This window comes from Drosophila mauritiana, chromosome 3R (assembly GCF_004382145.1).
Source record: "Drosophila mauritiana strain mau12 chromosome 3R, ASM438214v1, whole genome shotgun sequence".
NCBI lineage: Eukaryota > Metazoa > Arthropoda > Insecta > Diptera > Drosophilidae > Drosophila > Drosophila mauritiana.
Window position 1 is genome coordinate 12,953,284 of NC_046670.1, and position 25,960 is coordinate 12,979,243.

The 25,960-nt window shown below is 41.6% G+C and overlaps 1 protein-coding gene across 3 annotated transcripts in view; it reads left to right on the plus strand.

The window, feature by feature from the left end:
* Positions 1-25,960, plus strand: part of LOC117143257 (protein roadkill) — a 59,110-nt gene that overhangs the window by 30,965 nt on the left and 2,185 nt on the right. The window contains exons 1-2 of one of the 3 annotated variants that reach the window (XM_033307826.1): positions 15,870-17,559; positions 25,769-25,919. In XM_033307826.1, the coding sequence (XP_033163717.1) occupies positions 16,274-17,559; positions 25,769-25,919 (1,437 nt within the window). In that variant the 5' untranslated portion in view covers positions 15,870-16,273. Of the gene's footprint in view, positions 1-15,869; positions 17,560-25,267; positions 25,632-25,768; positions 25,920-25,960 lie in introns of those variants that run through there. The other 2 variants (XM_033307827.1, XM_033307828.1) reach the window with 2 other exon arrangements.

A 25,960-nucleotide genomic window follows, 5' to 3' on the forward strand; every position in this document is an offset into this window, starting at 1 on the left:
TCCGAGTTTAATAATAGTGAGCTGCTATCCTGTCATTCGAAATTTGATATTGTTAATGATCGGAATGGTGGAATAAAAATAAATATTATATAAATATTAATTTTATATATTATTATTAAATAGTAAAGGTATATTACTTTAATGCCTTCTTGAATTGTGAATAAGCTTACTGGAACTATTCGCAATTCCTACTTTATAATTTCTAAACTATTCAATGCGCTCATTTCGCATGCTCTCCAAGTTGATTAAATTTGAATGCCAATTAGAGCTACATTTACCAAATCTGTGTCCAATTTGGGCCGTCAATACAATTTTCCCAAGTTTTTCGTCACACTTTGTTTCGAAACAGTTTTCACTCGGCAATCGCCGATGCTGCTAATGTTTTGCTGCTGCGGTTGAAATTGTTTTTAGCCATGGCTTTTGCAATTGTTGCCAAGCAGAAATCATTTCCAAAGGCCATTCAACGGATCGCCGGCAACGCCGCTTGTTGTGTGCTGTTGTTGTCCATTGGCGTGAAATTTGTGTGAATAACTCAACATCGCAGCTGCTTTTCACTGTGCGATCCAAACTATGCCTATGAACGGGGTCTGGGTCCGGTCTCTGGCCGTGAAACTGCCGCCAGTTAGCCAGTTAGTCAGTTAGCCAGTTAGCCAGTTGGCCATTTAGCCAGTTTCTCAATTCGTCATTTTCTCAAGTCAGTTAGCCAAGCAGAAGCATCGGCGGCACATGGGCTTTTCGCCTTCAAATTGGGCCCAGACCGTCCTCCATTTGGAGATTATGCGTGACTATTTATTGTTTCAGCTCGAATTGTTTGGCTGCTTTTGCAGCAAGCCGATAAAGCTGAAAAATAAACCAAGGAATTAACGCGAGTTAGATACTCTAACGTGGATTGTAAAGATGTAAGCGGAAAAACTCGCAAAATTCATTAAAAGTTAAATATGCATTTTATTCATATGTTCATATATTCAAAAATATTTTTCATATATATTAATAATCATAAAAGAGTAAAGATCCTAAAATTTTCAATAATATTGTAAATAATTAAATCATCAAAAGTTTCTTATTAAACTTAGGTAGGCTAAGTGTACTACAAATGTAAATGGTGCAATTAAACTGGGAAGTCAGTTAACAACCTTCTCATCTTAACACTTCATCTAGCCGGAGTTTTATTTTCTTTTCTTAATAGGGCATAACAATATGAGGGCCTAACAAGCAATGGGCCAAGTGACACGAAGCGGTTTAAGCCGAGATGAGATCCCCAGACCCCCAATATGGTCAAAGTAAACTCAACTTTCGATGGCATTTTGGGCTAAGCAAAGTGGGGGCAAAACACACTGGTGTGTGTGCGTGTGTGTGTGTGCAAGAGGGTCGGTCTCATCGGCCGATCAGATGGAAGCCATAACCGGGCATGATGCCCTAAAAGTCGCACATGACAAAAGCCACAGGGCCGAGACGAAGATAGACGACAAATGGACAGCTATGGGCCAACGCCTAGGTCCAAATGACAAACAGCCCAGCTCCCTTAGCTGATCCCCCCTCCCCATATTCCGATATCTATATCTGGTCCTCCATAGCGAGGGCAGCCTGTCAACTTTGACGGGTGTTGTGCGATGTCTGGTTGGTCGGTCGGTTGCCATTGATTTATGGCGGGATTAATATCACAAGTCGAATGTATCTCTCTTTTTTTAGCCCTGTTAATTTTTTTTACCTTTTGCCTTACCTTTTTACACACGCATTTGAGTTCATGTAGATTTCTAAATGGATTTCAACTTTGGGCTAATTTCACTTTGGCATGTCGTCGTCATCATCATCGTCACAAAGTGATTTCATATTCTTTTTTTTACGATATATTGATCCACCAAAGCGTTTCGTTCGTTTCAATTTGATTCGGTTCGGTTCGATTGTTGATGGATACTTTACTTTGTTGAAACTTTCAGAGATTCTCCGTTTTTAAAGTCTTTTGATGTTTCTGGGCGTAGATTCTGGGAATTCGATTTGGGTTATGAATCATTTCGGGTTCTTAAGACATTTATTATCTTAGCTAATTTTGATGGCGTTCTTAAAACAGTTCTTTAATGCTTAGATCATAAATCTTTGAGACCCGAATGAAGTGAGTTTTGTTGCTTTTCGGCTTGACATAATGTTCTGACTTAAAATGGGTATAATTTGTTTTTTAAACAGAGTGCTATAATAATTTATAGCATCCTTAACTTTGTATGTAATCCCTAAACAATTTTAAACTGATTATTTTTCTTATCTTATCGTTACAGGTATGTAATTGGATTTCCTTAAAGGTGTTAACTTAAGCAGCCATGTCGGCATTTTTGAGTCAAGGATACATTTAATAAAAAAACACACGTTCTCCATTCCGCGTGAGTAATTATAATTTATTTAAATCGATTACGCTGCATTGCGAGACAAAAGGGAAACTCAACTCGATCGATACGATTCGAATCGATCCGATCCGATCTCGTCTCGGGTGACCCATTTTGGAGACCCAGGCGCAATTATTCATTTATAACGACTCTAAAAAAAATGCCCGGAAATTCGAGCGATAAGCAAACCAGTTGCGTGTCCCAAATATCTGGAGTTATAATGATCTGCGATGGAGGAAAAGGGTTTTAAGGGCGAAGTTCTTAAAAATACTTTAAAAATCACATAATTAACAACGGCTATGTTTTTGGGCAACAAAACTGTTTTGATAGTTCATTTAACCTTGTATTTCAATCCAATAATATCGATACATTAGAATAAAGATCATAAAAATATGCATTTTTGATTACATCATCTATGTTATCAAAGTCTCAGTGGTTTTTGGCCGACATATTTACATTTTTCCATCAATATTCAATGCATACTGTAGCGAATTTCACAGATATTGACTGAGTGATAAAAAAGGCTTAAGCCTTGAGATATACTTTAGGTAAAATCACATAAAAAACACAAGGGCGCGACCGACTGAGTTGCTTCTCCTGGCGGCATTAGGTAATCGCATTTGGGCCGAAAACCCAACGAAATTGGGTCAAAAATTTTCACTCGAAAACTTGTGCCTCTAATTTGACAGACGAGCGACCGCATTTTGGTGGCATTTTTCTGAAAACCCAACCATTTTTTATGCCGTTCCCCCTCCCGCTGCTTGTTTCTTCTACCACTTTTGTAAACTCTCGCGTTTACAATTTTAATTGCGGATGCGCACACTTTCGTTTTCGTTTCATTGTTGTTTTTGCTACTACTAGTAATGTTGTTGTTTTTGTTGTTGCTGTCTTTTTGGCCCCCAATGTTGCTTGTTGTTATTGTTGCTGGTTGTCCCCACGCATTAAAAGAGAGGCCTACGGATAGTCCGGCGCTCTTTTTCTTCAACTTTGGCGGCGGCGGCTGTGCGACTTCAGTTTTACTTTACCTTTTTGCGGCTTTCCAAAAAAAAAAAAACACAAACTGATGGAAAAGAAATATATGTGTGTGTATATATGACCACAGCTTACAGTTTCACTTGAGGGAAATCGCACCTCTCCCGCCCCTCCGCCGCCCCCCTTTTCGCCGACTTACCTCACCTCTGTGCTATGACATAACCGAACTTTGCCGCTGCGCGCTGCTGCTGCGACTGTGGAAAGTTAAACAAATTTCGTTTGTCGTCCGCTTTGAAAATTTTGCAACTTGGAAAGTTTTATTTCCGAACACCAAAAGAAATATCACCAAAATTGGTCACGAATTGGCATGGTTTTCGTAATGGAATATGTCTTATATAGGGTTTTTAGTAAGACCACAAGCACCTTATGGGTAAATATTGAAATGACACCAATGTGGGCACACAGTCACACTGGTGGTGTGCAATGATGAATTCTGAAATCTGTATTTGAATCATTTTCTTAGTATCGAGTTCAAAACGTTTGATTTTCCCAGTGCATCTGTCGTTGTTTCTGGGGCAGCAAATTGAATTTCACATTAGTTGCAGTTGCAATTACCGCGCCGAAAAATCGAGAGCTGGAAAAGGCGAAGAAAAATTGTGCAACGCGGTCGCACATTTAGAAAGTATCACATGGAGATCGATGTGGGCGCCGATTTACTACTCAAAACTCCACCTCCCCGCCCCCCTCAACTTTCATTTGAATAAGCCGCTAACAGAAAGCACACACAACAAAATGATCTCAATTTATACATACATTTTCAGAAATGTATCTCCGGCTAATAATAATAATAATCACTTAATTTGAACGCTAATTTGTGACTGCTGCTCTACGACAGCAGCTTCTTCGCTACTCTTCCGTTCACTTAATGACTTTCTTTCTGAAAACGATCGGAGATCAGCGGCCATGAAAGGTGAACTGATTTTTTTTTTTGTTGGTTTCCTTTTGGGCAGAGCTGGCTTTTCCTCCCTGGGAAATTATGCAAAAAACAATGGCCAGTCCGAAGAAAAGTTGAATGCAAATCGTCGCTGTTCATTTGAACAGTTTCATTTGGGTTTTGAAAGTTCAGCCAGGGAAATTTATGTGTTGGCCAGACAAAAACTAAGAAGAAAAAGTTCCCGGGGCTCTTGTAACAATGCGGGCAGTTCGTTTATTATACACTATATTTTTCTTCGCAGGGGGGAGGGGGTAGAGTTTGGGTTATTAGGGGGCGTGGGTTAGGCAAAAGTGGGTGCCCAGTGTGGTGGAGAGGGGCGGAAAAGGGTCCATGACATTTCGACACGAACATTCGTGTCTCTGAACTATTGTTCACCATTCGATTTGTGGTAATAGTAAGTGTTATATTGAGATGCATATTTGTGAGCGGAAAAATCCCTTTAAAAGGGTTTTCACCTTTTGAATGGAATTTGATATGTCGTTGGATCATTGCCGATCAATGTCAGTTGATAGGTCATCAGTCGTATAACAGTTGTATAACACACAGGTTTGACAGCTGTTTTCACTTCTTCAATCACATGTTTGTTGTGACGTGCTTATAGAAAGGATAATCTACATATCGGTATAACAGTATAACAATCTGTATAAAAGAATGTATTAGATTGCAATGAATAACTTCCACGTTACATACGTATGTAGTTGAGTCATTTTATTACCGTTGCTCACAATAGAACTTCCTTGTCCAACTGTTATATATGGTATAACACTTCCGCGTGCAGGGTGTAAAAACACTCTTAGCATCTGGGTTTTTTATTATGCAATTTATGCAAATGCCGCTCCATTCACACCCTCTTAACAGTTTTCACCCGCTTATGTGTAACAATTGGCCAACAGAAATGTATCCGCAGCTTAGCCACAGCCAAAAAGCGTTAACCATTAACGCCACCCGCTGTCCCGCTCTCACTGCCTTACTGCATTACAAATTGAATTTCCATTCGCTTTGCCAATCAATTTCTCGACGCCCCGAAAGTTTTGACCCCACTTCCCTGGAGGGCAGGGCGCCGAAATGCCGGAACTATCGGTGGCCTAAAAACAAATTCATGCACTTTTTCCCCCGCATCATCGTACTGCGATTTCACTCGGAATTCATAACACCCAAACCAAAAGCAGAGATTCGAAGAGAAAGACCGTAAATTTTATACATTTTTAAACCAAAAAAGACACATGGGGGAAACGAAACATATCGAAGCCACCCGCGATTCCAGTGTTGTATACCCAAAATGTACCCAAATCTCACCCGCTATCATCACACAAACACACACGACGAACTTCGAAAAACTCTCTTTTCTCTGCTGCCCGATTATCTACACCTTTCACCTTTCACAGCCAGCGATGCTCAACCTTTGTTGTAGGACTTTTTGTTTTATTTCTTCGCTCAAATACCGCAGACATTAAATTCGCTCGGCTCGGCGCAGCCTTTCTAATTTCAATTGTCTTTTAGTTTCTGCGATTGTTGTGCAATCGATTTAATTGTGGAACCCTCTCATATATCCCTATCTCAGTTGCACACACATGCTGCACTCTTCCCTTTTCCCCATTCTAGGAGTGACATTTCACAGCAGCGCCCACCAGATAATACCAAAAAAAAAAAAAAGAAAAAAGAAAATATACCCGCATTACATAATGCGACGGATTTCCACACCAAAAACAAAAATTAGTTTCACCTCTTTTTCATGGCTTGAGCTGTAAAAAGCGCAGCAAATTATAAAATAAGCACAGCACAGAAAAAAAGAGCAGCCAAAAATAAAAATGAAAACAACAGCAAAAAATTGGACAATTTTATCTTTCAATGCGCGAGAGTCGCCCACAGTTAGTTGAAGCTGCCGCTGGAAGTTGCAGTTGCAACTTAGCCGCCGCAGCTGCAGTTGCATTCGCTTTTTTGGCCTGCTCAATTTTTTTTGGCAACTTCGAAAAATTGAAACTAAAATATACGATAAACAACAGCAACGAATGATAAACCAGAAGTAAAGGGAAGTGTTTGGATAGACCGAAGCGGGCAATACTCTAACTCAAAGATTTTAGAAGTGTAAAATAGGGTATTCAAATGCTGTCTTAATATAGTTTTTCAATATTCCAATTTTTTGATTATTCCAATACAACATAATCAGAGAACTAATTTTTTTATTTGCTATTTGTCTTTTGAAATTCTTACCATCGTTTCAACTTATATATTTGCCTTATTTATTTATTCTAAACCCTAATATTTGTATATTTCTTATTACCTAAGAGCACTCTTCGAATAGACTTCCAAATATAAACGATTTCCTGGGCATAAATTAATTAAATTTCCTTCTATTTATGGGCAAGTTGGGCGGTAAATAATACTACCCACTGTATGGGGTATCCAAAAAATAAACGGCGAAATGACAAAACGTAGCGACGCCGTTCGTTACCTATTACATAACAAGCGCGACGCGTTTTTTGTGCAAGCCTCGTCGCCGGCGTCGCAGTCGGCGTCGCCATATGGCCCCAAAAAAGGGGGCACGACAGCAGCAGCAAAAGCAAAAAGCAAAAAAGCAGCAGCAACAAACGTAATAAGCGGCAAACACGAATCGGCCACAAAAAACGGCGGGTTGGGGGTAGGTGACCAAAAAAGAAAAAAAAAAACCAAAACTTGGCTTAGTTTGATCGAAGCCGAAGACTCCGAAATCCGAAGACTTGCAAGAGCGAAGACTGCCGAAGACTCTCTACAAAATGACTCTTTTTCCCGCGGCTTTCTTTTTCAAAAATTTTAACTTGTGCATCTCTTTTCATTTTTTTTTTCTTTTCGGAGGAGACTGTCCTAATTTCGCTTAATTACACATGCAACAACAACAGAAGCCAAACTTCGCATATTGTGCGTAACCCTCATTTTTTTTTTTTATTATTATTATTTTATTTTTGCTCTTCTTCGGCCAGACTTTATTTTAATGGCCATCTATCTGGCGGGCTCTTCAAACCTTTTCTTACCTCTTTTTTTATGTAACCCGCTGCTAAATGTTTGTCCGCACACAGTTTTCACTCTTTCGTTTCGAAAATTTACGTTTATTTACAATTTGTCTTCATTTAGGGCGCCAGACGCAGACGCCCAAAATTGTATTTAATTTTTTCTTTTTTCCTTACCACCACCGTCCATTGTAATGTTAACTCTCTTAACTGGGCCTTGACGATGGCGATCGCTTTTGGCGTTTCTTTTTCACAGTTTGCTTTTTGTCAGTACGTCTCTGGGCTTATTTGATCGATCAACAGCTGATTTGAAAGTTGGAGTTATAGGAGTTATATCAGAAAAATTTGATTAATATATGAAAATACTACATTTCTTTACCATATCAATACATTTTGATAGTTCAATGTGCCGCAACATTTGTTGCCTTGAGACTATCATTTGTCATTGCTAAACTGCTTATCAGTTTGCCAAAATCGACTTTTGATTACTTCAATGAAATTTCTAATCAGTTCGGTTTATTAACTCAAACCTTCGATTATTTCGAAGACAGCCTTGAGCTGATAAGGTGTTGTCATTGCCCAAATTAATGGGGGATTTTCTTTGGGGTGAGCCTTGTTTTCACTTCCAGTGTAAAATCTTATGTACTTCCAGTCTAGCCAAGTGCCCATAAACAAACGTCCGCGGGTCTCCTTTCCAGCGAAAGCAAACAAAGTACAAGCCTTATTACCAAGAAGTCGCCAACCAAATTGATACCATCTCGAATTCACTTTACCCAGCTCCTCCGGACACACAAAGCCACCCAAGAAGCCGGCAAACAAACAACGTCAACAACCTGTGGCTAATTCTACCAACTAATTACAAGCTAAATGCCCCATAATAAGAATGATAATAAAAAAAGAGGAAAATTAATTACCCGCCGCCTTAACCGACGCCCGGGCAAAACATTCTAGTGTCAAAGGTCAGCTTCTTCTTGCTGGGAGGGGAGACTTTAAATGCCAGCAACAATAAAATGGAAAAGGGAAACCGAAGGAGGCCTTGGACCTGATCTGTTTGGCTTACGGGAATAATGAACCGAGAGGGCTCAGGAAAAACAATTAAAGCGGAATAGCAAGGGCCATAAAAACCATAAAAAGGCAAAACGGGAAGGAGGAGGCAGAGGTCATTGCGACAAACAAAACGATTCGACTTGTTGCATTTGTTTTGCTTTTAGTTTTAAGGCTTGTTTTTGGTTGGCTATCGTTGCTAACTGGTCCGGTTTTTGTTTCTTTAGCCAACTGGTTGAAGTGGTAACAATGAATAAGGGAAACACTTTGAATCCTAGCTATCTATTTCTTCAAATAAAATCAATCATATCTCCGCATGCACCAGCACCCATATTAATCTTCCCCGCTAATTAGCTAATTTGAATGCTTGTCGTGTTCGCTTCCTGTAATCTTGAGCCCAGCAACGCAACAGTGTATCTGGTCAGGGGGTTCTGCGTTCGGCTTTTCTGGGATCTGGGATCTGGGATCTGTGTGGAACCGTCCGAGCGAGACGTCTGTGGTTCCAGGCCCCGGGTTTCGTTCGAGGGTTTGAGAGGCCACCAACGCCGCTTGATGATCGTGTGTGGCAAGAACCGTCAGCCGTCGCCGTTCTCGTTCCACGAGAGTCAAAAACTGAGACTGAGGCCGCCTCACATGTTTACTTTGCTTGCCTACCCTGTATCTTGTATCTGCTATACGAGTGTGTTTAGGCTCTGCGTCTGCGCTTAACGTACACACATACTCGCACTTCACTATAAGCCGTGTTTGCCCAGCTATAGCCCGAAACCACTTTGGTGGCATTTTTTATTTAAATTATTAAACAAAAATAAAAAGATCGAAAAAAACACGAAAATTTTATGAGAGCCAGTCGGGAATTCTTGGTAAGGTTATTTTTTTGTTGTTTATTAAGGCTCTCAGAAGTCGGCGTTTGACTTCAGTGCTCGATGGGTACAGTGGATGGTGGATAGATTTGCAGTTGGAATACATTTTAAATTACTAATACAAGCTATTAAGTTTATAAAAATACATTGTTCACTTTAATTGATGGATTACTTTAACAGTACAAACAATTTAAATCTATGTATTTATTTCTATTTGTGAAAACCCACACAAAACTGAACAATGAATCATTTCTTAGCCGCACACAAAGGAAATCCTTTAAGATTTTCCTGCTCACTTAATTGATTTCCCACCGAATGGGTATTCACTGTGGTCCCCGCTTCCCTGCTCTTTCCTGATCCCTAAGTCCTGAGGCCACACACGAAGTCCATGATGCACGCACTTCAAATTAGCCTAGCCGCAGATACACGGATACGGATTCAGATGGCCAGATACAGAGATACACAATCCACACCTGGCTAAAAGGTATTAAGACAATGTACCATGTGTGCGTGTGTTCTTTGCATTCTGCTCTGCTCTTTGGGAGCTATCCATCACACATCCATCAGACAAAAGAGCAGTGCCAGCGGAAGATTGAATTATATGCCATTGAGGCGTAATTGTTAGAGAATTGTTTGCGGCGAAGAATGGAGGAGCAAAGGGTGGCGGTGCTGGTGGTGGTCTCCCTTTTCCGTCTCCGAGAAGACCACACACGAAGAGCGAAGATTCTTCTGATGCGGACTGGTGTCTACAGGTGCTAAGGCTTCGCGGCCGGAGGTCCGCAGGCCGTTTGCCTATTCGGGTGGCACCTTTTCACGTTTAATGAGCGTAAACAAACACCGTGGGATGCACATATCCAGATCCATGCCTCATACCCCTCCTCCTCCTCCGCCGGCTCATCATCCTCGCCACTTGTACGGCTTCTGGCCATTTTGCCATTCTTGCGGTTAGCAGCGGGATATATGTATGCAGCATTATATCGTCTGGATCCGTCAGTCAGGCAATGCCATTTTTAGCCCGGCCAAGAAGATGCCCAAACGACAGTTTCATAATTTACCTTCCACACAATTACCCAAAGGAGGTAATCGGATGGTCGGGGATGGGATGTTTTGACATTTTCGTTTGAGGTCCGAGATAAGATCTGACAAAATCCCATCCTGGGTGTTCTTCGTTGCGCTGTGAAAGATCGCTTTGTCTCCAGTTTGGATTACCTTCGACTTTGTTTATTTTTCATATTTTCTTTTTTTTTTTCTCCTCTACCGATTGATGAATACATTGTGCGATGATCCCGAGTCTGGACGAAATGTTTGTGTGTGTCTGGTGTGCCTTCGACTTTTTGCACTTTTTACAACGTTGTGACATACAATTTGCAATTTGTCACCGGCTTTGTTTTCCCGAGAATGATGTTTGCACCACTGGAAATTCAATCAGTATTTGGTTGAAACTACCTGAACTATTTTTACTCGGCATCTCGGAATTATTGTATAATCGAAACCACAAAGGCAATAAAAATTCGACCCAAGGCCAAGTGAATCTCGCTGGCCGCCTGGCAACACTTTTCCTACCCCTTCCCATTAGACGCCCATAAAAGCCGGGCCGAAATGGGTTTGGCTTTTGGTGGGTTACGAAAAAAAAAAGAGAAACAAACGCAAATACAAATGGAAACGGAGCGTACCCGAATTGTAAATCATTTTATGATTTATCACTGGACTAGATTTCGATAGGCGCGTGACAGGGATTGGGCCGGAAAAAAGCTGATCTCTGTTACCAAACATCGAAGCAATCAACCGAAAGCGATCAAATCGCACAGATTTCGCCCAATTTCGAATGCATTTACGTTTGGACATAAAACGGCCCCAATTAGTGGGGATTTATCCGAAGGAAATTGGGAATAAGTGGTGCAATGATTAATTTAAAACATATAAAGTTGGGTTTAATATTCTCTAATCGCTTTGGGAATTTCCCTTTTGCTGAGTAAATTACTATTTCTGGAATAAAAGATTATTCCTAGTAGTGAGTGTAGTTGGCACTTATTTCTGGAATGTAAGATTAGAGAGAAAAATTAAACTTAATAAGTTAAAGATTAAGTACCCAAGCATTTGTATATTTATTGGTATGCATTATAGCTCTCCGTTAAGGCTTTATACGTTTTCCAGAAAATGTGAAAACTCTTCAAGCTAAGCATCTTCCTATTAATCTCACTTACCAAATTGGCCCCTTAACAGATTTTACCCAAACAATTAACTACCAGAGCCGCCGTCGTCGCAAAGAAAGCAGCAAAGGCGGTGAAAAAAGGCCAGCAAATCCGAAAAAAGCCAGGCCAAGACGACGGCGATCAATGATGACGACAAAGCGCAGATTTCTATGCTCGTCTGTGAGTGTGTGAAATGCGGAAAGCTGCTCCAATCACTCATTTGTTACATGAGCAGTGCAGGGGGAAAGGAAAAATATAAAAATAAAAAAGTAAAGAGTAAAAAAAGATTGTGAAAATGTGAAATGTAAATTTCTCGTTGTGTTCAAACCGACAAAACCGAAACCGAACCAAAACGCCAATTGCTGCAAAGTGATTACGAAAAGTCGCTCTCGTCCCGTCTCTTTCCCTGCAGTCGCTTTCTCTCGCTCTCTGAAAAGTTTCACCCGCGGCACGAGTGCGGAAGTTATATCCCACGGCAGTTTTTTTTATTTTTTCGGATGCCGTATCTCAATATCTCTTCGCGCCAGCTTTACAACTCCATTTCACGTATCTAACGGATGCAACTCGACTTAGCCATCTCGTAACACGTTAATCGCTGGCTTGAATCTCTGGAGCCAAACGATTTCTGTCTGGGCTTCCCTAAGCCACCTAACTTCACTTCGAGGGCAATCGAATCAATTAACACTTTCGACAACGCACCAAAACGACCCACGCAATCGGCCGAGAGAGCAGCCTCCAGATTTGATTGCTTCGATTTCAATTTTGTCATCTGAGGTGATTACAATGTTGCACGGTGCTCAAACTGTGGCCATAAATGAGTAATCGCCCATGATCATCAAAACACTGTGTTAGATATTTTTTATGATTTTTTTACGACTTCATAAAAAGCTACAGCTACAGCTTATCAAAGTCCACAAACTGATTCAAATCAATGCAAGAATTATTTAGGATATTTCGGCTTTATTTTGACTAAATTAATTCCTAAAATAGAAAAACTCTTCAACAGCATGGTCACACACGTTAGCTGTGTTCCAATTAATGATTGCATGGCCACACTAAAAAGCTGTGCACTGTCTTAAACTTAAGTTTTTTATGAAAAATAGTCACTTTATTCTAAACGGAGAATGTGTAAATCTTATTCCAAATTCGTTTCCGTATTGTAACCACTGTGCCGGGGGAACGACAACGCCTGCCTTGATTGAAAATTGGGTTATTGTCAGCGACCCATTGAAGCGGCAGGGGCGATGTTATTAAACTTTTGTTTTATTTATGGAAATTAGTGTCAAGTAAATCATGTGCATGAGCATTTTGCAATATCGCCATGTAGCCATATGTATACTACACACGGAGGCAAGCAAACACACTCGAACACATTGGAAAGCATTAGGCGAAATTTCTATTTCTAAAACAACACCAAAGTCCATTGAAAATCGATGGATGGCAGAGGAGAGAGCAGTGGAATATGGGACGGGAAAAAAGAGCAGCAGGGGTCAGCTGGGCAATGTGAAAGTCCCAATGAAATTGAGACTCATTGAAGATTCAATGACTAAGTGGAAAGGTGAACCAGTTGAGATTGTGTTTAATGTTTCCGCAAAAATCGAAAGGAAGTTGAACCGAACGCCTCCAGTTAGCTGGCTGGCGGCGAATCGAAAATCACAAAAATGCCCAAAGGTCGCTGAACGTCCGTCTCCGCCGGCCTTTGATTTCAAAGATGAGCAAATCGCCATCAAATATACATTCAGGCATATCCCCCCCTTATATGGCCACTGTGGCATAATTAGCCGAGTGGGCGGTGATAACTTTGAAATTGATCGTGATGATCGAACAACTACATATACGCTAAATGGCGAATTATAAAGAAACCAAATCGTTCAGTGTATTTTTCGTATGCGAGTTTGCCTTGGAATTTTTGTTGATTTAATGAATAGTCCATGAACCTTCTGAGACCTTTGCTGGTAAATTCTTGCTTGGCAACACACATTTTAAGTGTAGTGTTTTAAAAATGAATGAATTAAATAAGAAATTAAATAATTAAAGAAGAAATAAATAAGAAATGAAGAAGAAATTCCTGTTTGACTTTCTAGTGAATTAGATTTGTTCAAACAAAATCTTCAATGACATTTTTAAGCTGAATTTAGTCAGCATACATTTCCAAAGCGGAAATTTGTATATCTCAATTATCCAACCGATATCACAAGTTGTGCCCAACTCCGTTCACAATCCGTAGTTGCTACTTTCAACACCTCCCAGCGTCGCAACATCAAAGGGTGGTCCTGTGTGCGCCACCCAGCAACGACAACAACAACAAGCAGGGCCGCATTACTGTCCAATTTTCACACATTCTGGCAATGTCAGAGGAACCCAGACCATCTAACTAATGAGCAGGCAAGCACTCACTTACCGAGCCGCACACACACACACACACGTGATGTGCGAGGCGGACAGAAGCTGAAACTGATGCGATCCGGACGCGGGTCTTGTGTTTCAGTTCTCTGTGTGGCATGACCACCGTGGCCACGTTGGACATCGTGGCCTAAAAGGACACACACGAAGCCCTTTTGGCCCTATGCTAATTTGCACGCCATAAATGAGACGAATGTGCCGAGTGGTGGCATGTGAAGTGTAGTTGCAGTTGCCGTCGTGCACTGAGAGAAACAAATGCTATCGGTCAATTCTATTTGTAATTTAATTTATGAAAAATGAAATCCATAATGTAAAATCCATCCATTGTAAATCTTTCTAAAGTTTCGAGGATTTAACTAGAATTTCATTAAAATCGTTTAAGAATTAATTTTTAAACAGATTTTACTCTTTCTATAAATCTAAACAATCTTTCCCTGTGCATTTGAGTAGTGGTTGCTGTTGCAGTTGCAATTGTTGCAAGTGGATAACTGCTGCGGCCCGCCATGGATCGAGTGGAAAGAAGTGGGAAGTGGATGAAGTGGATTTGGAGTGGGGGCGTGGCTAGAAGAGGAAACGCCGGCTGAAAGAACAAATCTGCAGCTGGGTGGCCCCGCCAGAGTTCTGTGATGATGGGCGACTGCCAGCGACATGTGTTGCTGGTTCCTATATGCTCGTAGTTGGATGGCTAATGCCGCCGACAACGACAACGCCCCATTTGGATACACACACACACAAACAGAGAGACATGTCGAGTACAAGTACAATGTGCCACCCAAAATTAAAAGAAGAAAAAAATAACAATTTTCTGACAAAGGACGACAGCTTACGTTTCCCGGCGATGTGCGTCGATAGGACGTTCCAATGTCAACTGTTCCTGCGGGAACAACAGACAGGATGCACTGAGAAAAAGTTATTTAAGATTTAATATTTCTAAAAATAAAGCTCTCTAAAGTGATTAATATAATATGATTCCTGTTTATTAAGACCAATAATTGAAAAAGATTTGACATTTACATAAATATGTTTCCCAGAGAAACATACATACATCATATATTAAGATCCAAACTGGCTAGAAAATGAATGAAAATTGCTTGATTGAGGTGGTTCCCTTGTGTCAAGTACCCTTGGAAAATGGGCCAATTACTTTTGTTGTCGTGTATGGAGATTGGAGGCTTTTCAGATGGTGCCCATATTCCTTGATGACTTTTCCGTAGCCCCGTGCGTATGGGTGTGTGCATGAATAATAGGAAGAAGCCCTTGAAGGACGCGCCAGAAGGCTAGCAAGGTGGTCATCGGTTAAGAGGGGGGGTGGGGGGTGCACACCGGATCGGACCGCCTCTGTGAGCAAGTGATTACCGTTTATCGCCACGCCAAGGACCGCCGGCAAATGTAACCTCCGTCCTGCGACCACACGCGCACCCACACTCGAAAAACGCGTATACGCAGTGTGTGCGGCACACACGCGCAACCATTTATCAGCTGGCCCTCAACGTTCGCTCTCTCACTCTTGCTCTCACTCTTTGCACTTGCGCACTTGGCCTCTCTCACTCACTCTCTCTCTTTCTCACTTCCTTTTGTTACCCAGCAATCGTAGAATATAAAGGTATGCCCCTCACAATGTTTTATTCTTTGCGAAACCTGGCATATGTGTCAATGGGTTTTGAACTTGAGCGTATCTCTCTGAATGTTTGCCAATCAGAATTACCATATTATGTTGTGTAGATGAAGGAAATGTTGTATTATAAAGTTATGTATTTTTAACTTGGCAATGCAATTGAGTATAATTTAGGGTACCTCATTATCGACTCCCTGCACCCATAGTTTTCCCCATATGTGCTCATCGACCTCACACAAAGCAAAACGAAAGTGTAGGTGTGCGTGTGTGTTACATGGTGAAACGCAGAGAGAGAAACGCTGCGAAACGAAGTGGGAACTGAAACGAGCAGCGCTGCCGGCGTCGCAATCGCAGTGGGCATCGCAGTCGGCGTCGCGAGCGAACGGCGGAAATTTCTGTATTTTCAAATTTCAGCTCATTTTAACGCGCACTTTCAAGCGGAGCGGTTCGTTCGTTTTGTGAGCGCTCGACTCGATTGGATTCGCCATTCGCCTGCTCTCTCGCTTCGTGTGTCGCCCCACCAAATATAACTATAACATACAAAAAAAAAAAAAAAGCAAAGAAAAAATCAAATCAAATACTACTACTCGAAACAACAAAATCGAGCACACACTCGAAAATTATATACAAATCGTAAGGCAACTAAAATATCAAGCAAACGGCATGTGGCAACGAAGAGATTTGTGCAAATGAAAAATTTATAAGCACCAAAAAAGTTGAGCAATTTTTTACGCAAGCCAGGAGGAATCCGTATATTTTATAATCAATTCAAATCAAATCAAAATACATAAAGGTGTGTAAGTGTTTCGAAGTGTTTGCTATCAAAGTTGTAAAATGTTTGAGCCCTATGTGAAAATCAAGAAAAAGCGAAGTGTGCATGAAATCTATGAAAATGAGAATTTAGAGCAACAGCAACAACATCATCATCAGCAGCAGCAGCAGCAGCAACCTGCTACCAGCGATAATTGTTGCTGCGAGAACGGTGAGCCTCAGAATGCGCCTGAAGTTGCAACTGCAACGGTAGCGGCAACATCTGTGGCAGCAACATCTGCGGCAGCAGCATCAGCAGCAACAGCAACAGTCGCCACAGGAGCAGCGGCCAGCAGCAGCAGCAGCGGCAATTGCAGTCGCCTGCAGCAATTGATATCGACGCCACCAGTATTATTGCGCAGATCGTCGCTGCAACAGCAGCAGCACCAGCAACAGCAACACCACCCACACACGCCAGCAGCAACGGCAACACCACCGCAACAGCAACAGCAACAGCAGCAAGCTGCGCCTTCGGTTTTGCAACAGCATTTGGGTCACCTGAATTACGAAAGTGGAGCAACTGCAGCGGCTGCAGCAGCAGCAGCAGTAGCAACCAGTAGAAGTGGCTCGGCAACACTGGCGCAGCATTTGGCAACACCCAGCAACATACTGCAGGCGGCATTCGGCAGCAGCAACTTGCAACACATACTAACGCGGTCCGCCCCCTCGCCCTCGTCCAGTGCGATTTCCTCCAACAACTGCAGCAGCGCCTGTGCGGGCAATACGCACTACAACGGTGGCAACAGCAACAGTGGCAGTAGCAGCAGCAGCAGCAGTAGCAGCAGCAATCACCACAGCAACAGCATCATTGCCAGCCGCCTGTTCGGAGCCGCCGCCTCCTCCTCCTCCTCGTCCTCCTCCGCACCAGCAGCCTCCTCGTCGGTGGCCGCCTCATCCTCCTCTTCGTCACACCATCTGCATAGCCATCATTCGGCGCTGACCAACTCCATAACGAATCGCATCAATCAGTCCATCAGGCGGCATCTGAACCAGCAGCAACATCACCATCCCCTCAGTGCATCCTCGTCCTCCGCAACGGCATCTCCATCTGCATCCACATCATCATCCTCCTCCTCCTCCTATCAGCAATCGTCGGTACAACAGCAACATTATAATTGCGCCCATCCTGCACAGCAGCAGCAGCACCACCACCATCACCACAGCAGCAGCAGCCATCATCAACACCACAGCAGCAGCAGCAGCAACAATCAACAGCAACCACAACAATCTCCTCTGTGCCTAGTATTATTAGTTAAATGCCCCAATTCTAAGGAATTTTGTAACGCCGCCGCAAATTTCTGTGATAAAAGGTAAATATGCCACGCCCAATGGCCCATTTAAGCGCGATCTTTCCGCCCCCTTTTCCGATCTCTTTAGGCAAGTAGTTAGGTAAATGAAAACAGAACACATCTCTGTAGGGCTACTAGACACATTTGCATAAATATTATTGCTGTTTAAATGCCAGCCATTGGCATTTGTGCACTTGAGCCATTAACACCTACTATAAAAAGCAGTGGCTATGGCAAATGCACACTATTTATATGCTAACTAGGTGGTCTTGAATGTGTGGCGATCGGTTAATGACAAAAGTTGAACTTTAAGGCATTATCGGAATTATCTGCGAAGTCAGAGAAGACCTTTCAAAACTAACCAGTATTGCATTTAAGCGCAAGAATTCTTTATCATATGAACCTAAGATCCAAAACATCAAATTCTCACACAACAAAAAAAACCATCTAATAAGCCAAACTGAGCCCGAATTGGCCAGCTTAGCAACAAGTAATTAGCAACACAAACGGACGCTCATTAACCAGTGTCAACAATCGTTGGCCCTCCAATTGGAAACCGAAATCCACTTGAGATGTGTGTGGCCCAGAGTGTGCTGATGACCCAGTTTAGTTTCCAGGACCTTTTCCACCCCGAACCCCTGGCGTTCTTGGCCACATTTCGAGTAACCATTGTCACATCCTTGGGTAACGGCCACAACAAACAAACAAAACCGCCGAACAAACAACAGTTTGTTTTGTAAAAGTTTCTCAGCCATTTTTTTCGATGGCTATATGTGCATATATGTACGTATATATTTAATTTTGATGACTTGTACTTTTTCCGTATACGTTCGTTTCGGTTTTAGTTAGCAACCTCGGGGGTAACCTAGATGGTTTTTTGAGATGACCTTACTTGCGTAAGTAATTGGTTTCTTCGGTGTGAATGAAACCCAATGATTTGCTTACGAATTCTATTGATCACCCTGAAACACCCGAGTTTTGTACTACATTTCGCCCCATCGAGAACTGGAGAAATGTCGTAACTTTTCCCCGGGGCGAGTAAACACACAGAACTTAAGTAATTAAGTTCTCCCCTATATATCAGCCACCCTTAATAGCTGCCTCTCTTTCCACTGGCCGTAGGCTTTCTCCTTCGCTCCGACATGCTCTCCTTTTCGCTCTCGTTGCTGCTGCTTTCACACGGTGACCCCAAAAGGCGTTCGCCTAACCTCAAAAAGATGAACAGAAAATATAACAATTTGGTGAACACAAATGCTGATGGTCGGCCCTCTCTACTTCTCTACGGTATTTTATTTTATTTATTCTGTTCTCTTCTTTTTTTTTATTTTCTTGTGCTTGAGTGGCTCTCAATTTTCGGCTAATTAATGGGCGTGGGCGGCTTGCGTGCCAACCTTTGTCATTTGGGGTCAGCAAACAGCTGCAACAGCAGCAGCAGCAGCAGCAGCAGCAGCAGCAGCAACATCTACATACAAGCCGCAGCTGCTGCTTCGTCATTGAAGAAGAGAGCTGCAGAATCGAGACCATGGCTCGTGGTCGGTTTCTTTCTTAATGCTTTTGACCATGTGCCAGTAATTGTTAATGTTAATGTTATTGTTATTGTTTTTGCTGTACTTATTCACTTTTCACTAGGGCGCTGCGTTCTGAATTTCGTGCACTTGTTGCTCATTTTCTCTGGCCTTGCTTTGCTGCAAATTGCCCGATAATCCACAGCATTTCGAACAAAAAACGTTCTTTGTCCCAGACGCCGACGTCGTCGCTGTCTGACGAATCTGAGTCATGGGCCGCTGATTGCGGACTGTTCTTTATCAGCTGGCTTTCGACTCAAGTCTGCAGCCTTACCTAAAAATGCCGACAAACATTATTATTAAAATAACTGCGGGCTTTTGGAGAAATCAATTCTGAGAATTTGTCTTTACGATCTAAATTGAATTGGAAAAGTTAATTCTATGAAATAAGTGTGATATAATACACTCCCACATATCAATTTAAATTTAAGTTTTCAGCATATGAACAATATCATTTCCAAGCCTTGACACCAATAGTCGAATTCCACTTTCATATTTCGCTTCACAGGGCATTTCCGTTTCGAGCTCGAAAGAAAAACCCTTACTGCGTTTCGAATACAGGGTGTATGTATTATATGGCCTATAGTCTTCCCTTTGGTCTCGGTATGCGGTTTTAGTGTTTTATCTGCTCGAATGGGAAGAGACGGGAAGTTTGCTTCACTGATTTTCGCTGTGAAAGGGCTGGCGTTGCTGGTCATGTTGCTCCAACGCTTGGCAACATGTTGCTGCAACATTATGCAATGAACTTTTCGGTCATCCGTTTGCTGTGCTAATAAATCAATTCCTTTCCCCCAAAAATCCGAGTTCAACCAATTATTAACAAATCGTGTTGTGTTGCCAGTGCAACTTTCCAATTTTTGCTAGTTGTTGCCTGCTCGGTAAATTTTGCAGTTTTCATAAATTATTTAAAATGTAAAACTTTCAAAAATAGCGAAATTAAATTCATTAACATAGCCGCCGTTGAGCAAAAAACGAGTAAACATTTTTATATTTTTACTATAATTGAACTCGGTGCCGAGTTTTCACTTTGTTTAACACATTTCACCCAATGATCGTAAACCGAAAATCTCGCCCGGTCTTTCACTCAACCCACATTTTATTTAGAACAGATACAGATCTCTCGAAGAAATCAGGCAAGAATTTCTAAGCCAATAAAAAAGAAGATCTTTTAAGCCAACAAGATCACGACGCTTGCGCCTAAAGAAAAAGTAGTAGAAATCCCAAGCAAAACGCCACAAAACAAAAAAAAAAAGAAATGAAATGAAAAGAAAAAAGAAAGCACGACAAAAACAAAATGTGAAAACGCATGAAAGCCAATTTCTTCTCTCTCGCTCACAATTTGTTTAGAAAGTGCAGAGAAAGAGGTAAAAGCGGCAAAATGCAAACAAGCTAAAAGTTTGGCCCAAAACGTTTCAATGAAAATTGGGCACACAACATGTGGTTGGTTGGTTGGTTGGCTGCTTGGTTTATTATTAATTTATTGATTTCATTTCTGATCCGCTCTGCCCGCAAAACTTGTTTGCAACTGAAAATTTATTATCCAACAAAAGCAGCTGGTAAAAGGTGATATTGCTCTCCATGTGTGTGTGTGTGTATGTTTTGAGACACGCGCTAAAACGACAACGTGCTTTCGGCAAAAGAGCGGCAAAGAGAGAAACTAAGAGAGAGAGAGATCACAAGCTCGGCTTGCAGCTACGTCATCAAACAAGTTTTTACGATTACATAAAGTCGCGTTCCGCTGTCAGCAAACTTGCTCTCGTTTCGAGCTTCGTGTTTCCACTTTTCGTTGTTGTAGCATCGGGTTTATTGTTTTTCTTCTTGTTATTGCTTCGGTGAAACTCGCTGCCGACTGCGCTGCCGGCGTCGAAGCTGAAACGCCTACGCGCCTGCGCACCTAGAAAAATATGGATTTTTATTGCAACACCTAAGCAAGCAACATATTTAACTGGAAATCGATATTTAGAGCAAATCATCGATATTAACTGATGGACTGGATCTCGATTTTCACCGATTTTGGTTTCTTTTGAGAATGATGCTTTTCTATAATCTACATATATTCGATATCTAGTATTTATTCATATATGACCATATTTAATGTTTTTTTGAACTAAATACTTATCTAATATCTGCTAAGTACAAATAATTACAACTCATTTCCTTTTTGCGTAACATATTTTCGCTCATTTTAATTTGTTATTAGCACGAGCATAAACTTTCATTTGCATATGCTGCAATGCCCAAACAAAAAAAGTGTCAAATAAATTTAGCAAAAATGGTTTTGGTTTGTGTCGGCCTAGTTTTTTGTTTTTCGGCCACACAAAAAGTGTGACACGTTGATTAGCATTTGAAATCTGTAACGCAAGCAACGCAGCAGTTATGTAAAAATTAACAGCATTAAAGTTATGCGTTGAAAATGGGACGCGATTTTATGGATTTTCGAAATGAGATCAGAGCAAACAAACAACTACAGTTTCATAAAATAATACACATAGAATGGTTAACCATCACTTTGAATTTCTCACTCCTGTTTCAAAGTTTATTGATCCATTAATTGGAATAATGAAAGCAATGCTGTGAAAAAGTCGAATCAGTTAAGGGTATAATTATGGAAGCATAATTTTCCACAACTTTCAATTGTTTTCATTAGTGCGAAAAACAATCGCATAGGCCAAACAAGGCGGTTAAAAAAAATAAGCAGCAGGCAAATTTCACTCTACTTACATGATTTCGTACGCTTTATATAACAACAACAACTGCGAATCGACTTTCACGAAAAACTGCAAGCAAAACTGCAAATTCGAGCGTGAGTGCGAGTGCGACAGCAGCACGGCCAGAGCGGGACAGGGCGAGACGCCAAGCTTTCTCTCCCTCCGCAGAAATGCCGACTGCAAAGTAACTCCAAAGGCAGGCAAATGGACGACGCATCGAATCCGTCGACGGAGTCTTGAGTGAAAGACCCAAAACGAAACTCCCCCCACCAAAGAAAAAAAAAAAAAAGATATTCGAAACCAAAACGAAGAAACCGAAAGAAATGTTGAGCGTGGGAGTTTTTAAAATTAATATGCGTCAAACTGTTGACACTCCGCGGGGAAATTGGGAGAAAGAGTTTTTCGGTTTGTCGTGTGAATCGCGGCTGGGCACACTCTAAAAAAAGGAGTATTAGCAGCTTAAGGGGATTTTAAATAGTTACAAAAGATACTTCAATTCATTATTTAAATAGCTAGATTCCTGGATTTTCTAACACATTTTATGAATATAGGTGAAAAAATCTTTTAATTAGGAATATAATTCCTATTTTCAACTTACACATTACATATTAATATTTATATTCTATACTTAGGAGATTAAATTGCCATCTATCCTAGTTGATAGTTTTTCCCTTAACCCCTAACCGCCAATTAGTTTTTCCCTGTGCCCAAAGTTAACCCTTTTTCCTCGGTTGGGTGGGTGTCATCATTGTTGTTTTTCGTTGTTCAAGATGTTGTTTGTGTTGTTGTTTTGAACGTTTGTTGCCTCTGTTGCATTTGTAGCGGAAGTGAAGTTGTCGAGTTTGTTTTGGGAGTTGGACTGCGTTGAGTTTCTCTTTTGAAATCATTTTCATTGGCATGAAAGTTCACATTATTTAAATTAAATTGATGCCGCCGTGGCCGTCGCTGCTGCTTCTTCTTCTTCCCTCGGTCTGGTTGGCGACTGAAAAATGAAAATGAGGAGAAAAAAATGTATCTTTGCATCTGTGTTTTTGCAACGACGGCGCCGCGTTTATGTAAAAAACCAAAAGAAAAGCAAAGAAAAGCGTTTCCTTTTGGCTCGAAAACAACGGCGACAACTGAAAAGCGTTTTTCACTCAACTCATTTGTTGTTGTTGTTTTCGTTGTTGTAGTTTAGGCGGCGAGTGAAAGGAGCCTTTGTTGTTGGTGAAAACGCCAAGTGAAAAGCCACGCGATAATTTGTTGTAAAAAAAAATGAAAAATTTTCACCATTTTCGGTGTTGCTTGTTGTTGTTCGTTTCGTTTATTATTGCCTTTTGTTGTTGCTGCCTTTATCAAATTTCATTTAAATGCTAATGAAAAGTTGCCGGAAGTGTGGAAAGCGCCAAAGCGAATCGCTGCCAAATTATATAACTTTTCCTTCATTTCTTTTTTTTTTTTTTTGCATTGAAAAGCCACAGTCTTTCTTTCATTTTTATCCCCCAATGAGCGAGCAGCTGGTCAAAAGAAAAAGAAAAAACCTCACTTTCCCGAACTAAACCGATTTATTAAATGTTTCAACGCGTGCTCTTCCCCTCCATTTTTCATAAATGCACATCCATGTTGATCGAGGAGCGAGGAGCCCACCACACAAATGGGCGATCCCCCGCGGAGATGAGTTCTACCTACCGATCCATGACCAACTGCATTCGTCGCATCCCAGCTGTTGTCGGCTGTTTGTCGATGCCTTTTGGCCCTGGGATCTTTCGGATCCTTTGGACCACACTCGCACACTATGTGGGTTTGTTCTGCAGCAGAACTAATGGTTTTCGCTGGCTAAGTAAGCAAATCGAATGGCGCATGGCCACGGGAATCGGTGGTATTTGTGTCCAGGTGTGTGTTTGCCAAACAATTTCCATTTATTTACACTCAAACTGAGTTAATACTATAGTTTTCTATGGTCAGTGTATGTTGAAGGAAATGAAGGAGAATAGAATGTTATTCATTATTCAACATCTTTAATCCAATATATAAAATGTACTTTTTGTCTTCCATGAGTCATGCTTTTCACCTTTGCCCAGCTTTATTCGATTATCAGGTTCTTGACTACAACTTCTACTTTACTCTACCCCAAGCTCAACCTTCTTGGGCCCAAACTTCTGTGATTTTGTCATTCGCCTTGTGGCGCCAAACAAATGAATTTCAATGTCATAGCAAAACAAAAATGTTTGGCTCCAAAGGCCCTTGGTTTCCAAAAAGAGCGACAGGGATGGGTGTATTTTGGATACGGTGGGAAACAGAGAGGGAGAGGGAGAGAGCGAGAGGGAGCGAGAGGGAGCTTGAGGCCCCAATGCCAAATCAATGTCATTAACATTAAGGCACACTCACTAAAAATTGAATAAAGCGGCTTTACTGAGTGCTAAAAACGCGGTCTACGGTTTGTTCACCTTGACGAGCTGCGTCAACCTTTTGATGGCTCACACTAACACTCGCACTCACACTGTTACACACACGAGGCCCATTGAAGGTCCTTCAGCTGGATTTGATGATGGCCATCAAATCGCCAGCAGCCGCAGAAAACGGGCAGCACCTTGAAAATCTCAACCTTGTCGAGCTGAGCTGAGCTGTAAATCGCTCGTGTGCCGCAGCCTTGCACAGATTTTTCCGACATTTTCCACGCCTTGCATCTGCACAGGGAAAATTCTCAGATCGATGAATCCTAATTGAATGTCCTTAAAATAGGTAAAGGGATTACTGCACCCGTGCATCAGACTTACTAATATAATATGGGTTTTAAACTCCTATCAATGATATGTTTTTAAATCTTAATGATTTTAATCAGTAATCGTTAATCATTTAATAATTTTAATCATCATTATAATAATAACTTAAGTTTATTATCGTTGAATTATTCAATTAGTTTTGTATTATTTTTCTCTCTGTGTAAGAAAGCCGTTTCCTCTGCCATTTGCCGTCTTGCATCTGCATCTGCGCACACACACACACACATGTGCCCGTAAGGACTGTGTTATTGTTGCTTTTGTGTGTCAGCAGATCCTTCTGCCCATCCTCTCCCACCCCCTCTCTTCATCTCCATCTCCCTCACACCATCTTGCACCTTTATGAGGTGAGTGAGTAGCTCACGTTCACATTCACATTCACCTTCACCCTCCGCTCAGCGACTGGCTGACTGACCCATTGTTTGTCAATTTTCCACTCCTGGCCAACATTTTCCTGGTCCATTGTTTGCTGTCATCTGCAGCGCTCCTAAATCCTCCTGCCTGCCGAGATTTTCCGGGTCCATCAGTCAGTTTTCCACTGCTGCTCCTGCGCAACGGTTGTGCGTGTTTTCCTTGTGATATTTTAACGTTAACGTTTTTATATAATATTTATATTTTGTTGCGGCGGCGCTTAACTTTTAACAATCGCTGAATGCAATCGGAAAGCTTCGAAAGCTCTATCTTCGTCATTATCTTTATCTGGATTGGATCTGCTCTCCGATTTCTGTGCGGAATAACGGACCTTGAGAACCATTGCTCTTCAGCCATTATGAACGCTCCACTTTTTGGCGCATTTCGTTTCGTCGTCTTGTCCATGCGTCTGTGTCTCGTCCATCGTTTTAATTAGCAAAGAAAAATCACTAAATCCTCCGAAGGAAAAACTTCTGCGCGAATTAACTATATATATTGTGTGACTCTGTGTGATATTCAACGGGCGGCAAGCTGGAGAACTCGCTGCTGTTGAAGCTGCTCAATCTTTTGGCCAGGAACTCGAATTCCGACAGTAATTTCGTCAAAGTTGAGTTCGAGCGCAGCATCATGGATCTCATACAAGAGCCAAGGTGACCCCCACTCCGAATTCTATACTCAGTAGTAGTAATCCCATCATAGTTAATATCAACTTAAGCGCTTTGATTAGCTGCATCCTGTGCTATTCCGTACTAATCCCGATCATTTCCCCTTTACGAATTCCTTGCAGATTGCCGGTGAACGAATGTCAGGCAAGCCAAACAGCTAGAGTCACCTCGAACCTGCACGCATCCAGTAGCACGATGGCGGTCAGCCGTGTACCATCGCCGCCCTTGCCGGAAGTTAATACGCCAGTTGCCGAGAACTGGTGCTACACGCAGGTAAGTGCATCCAGACCCCATGAACGGATTAGGTTTCCACA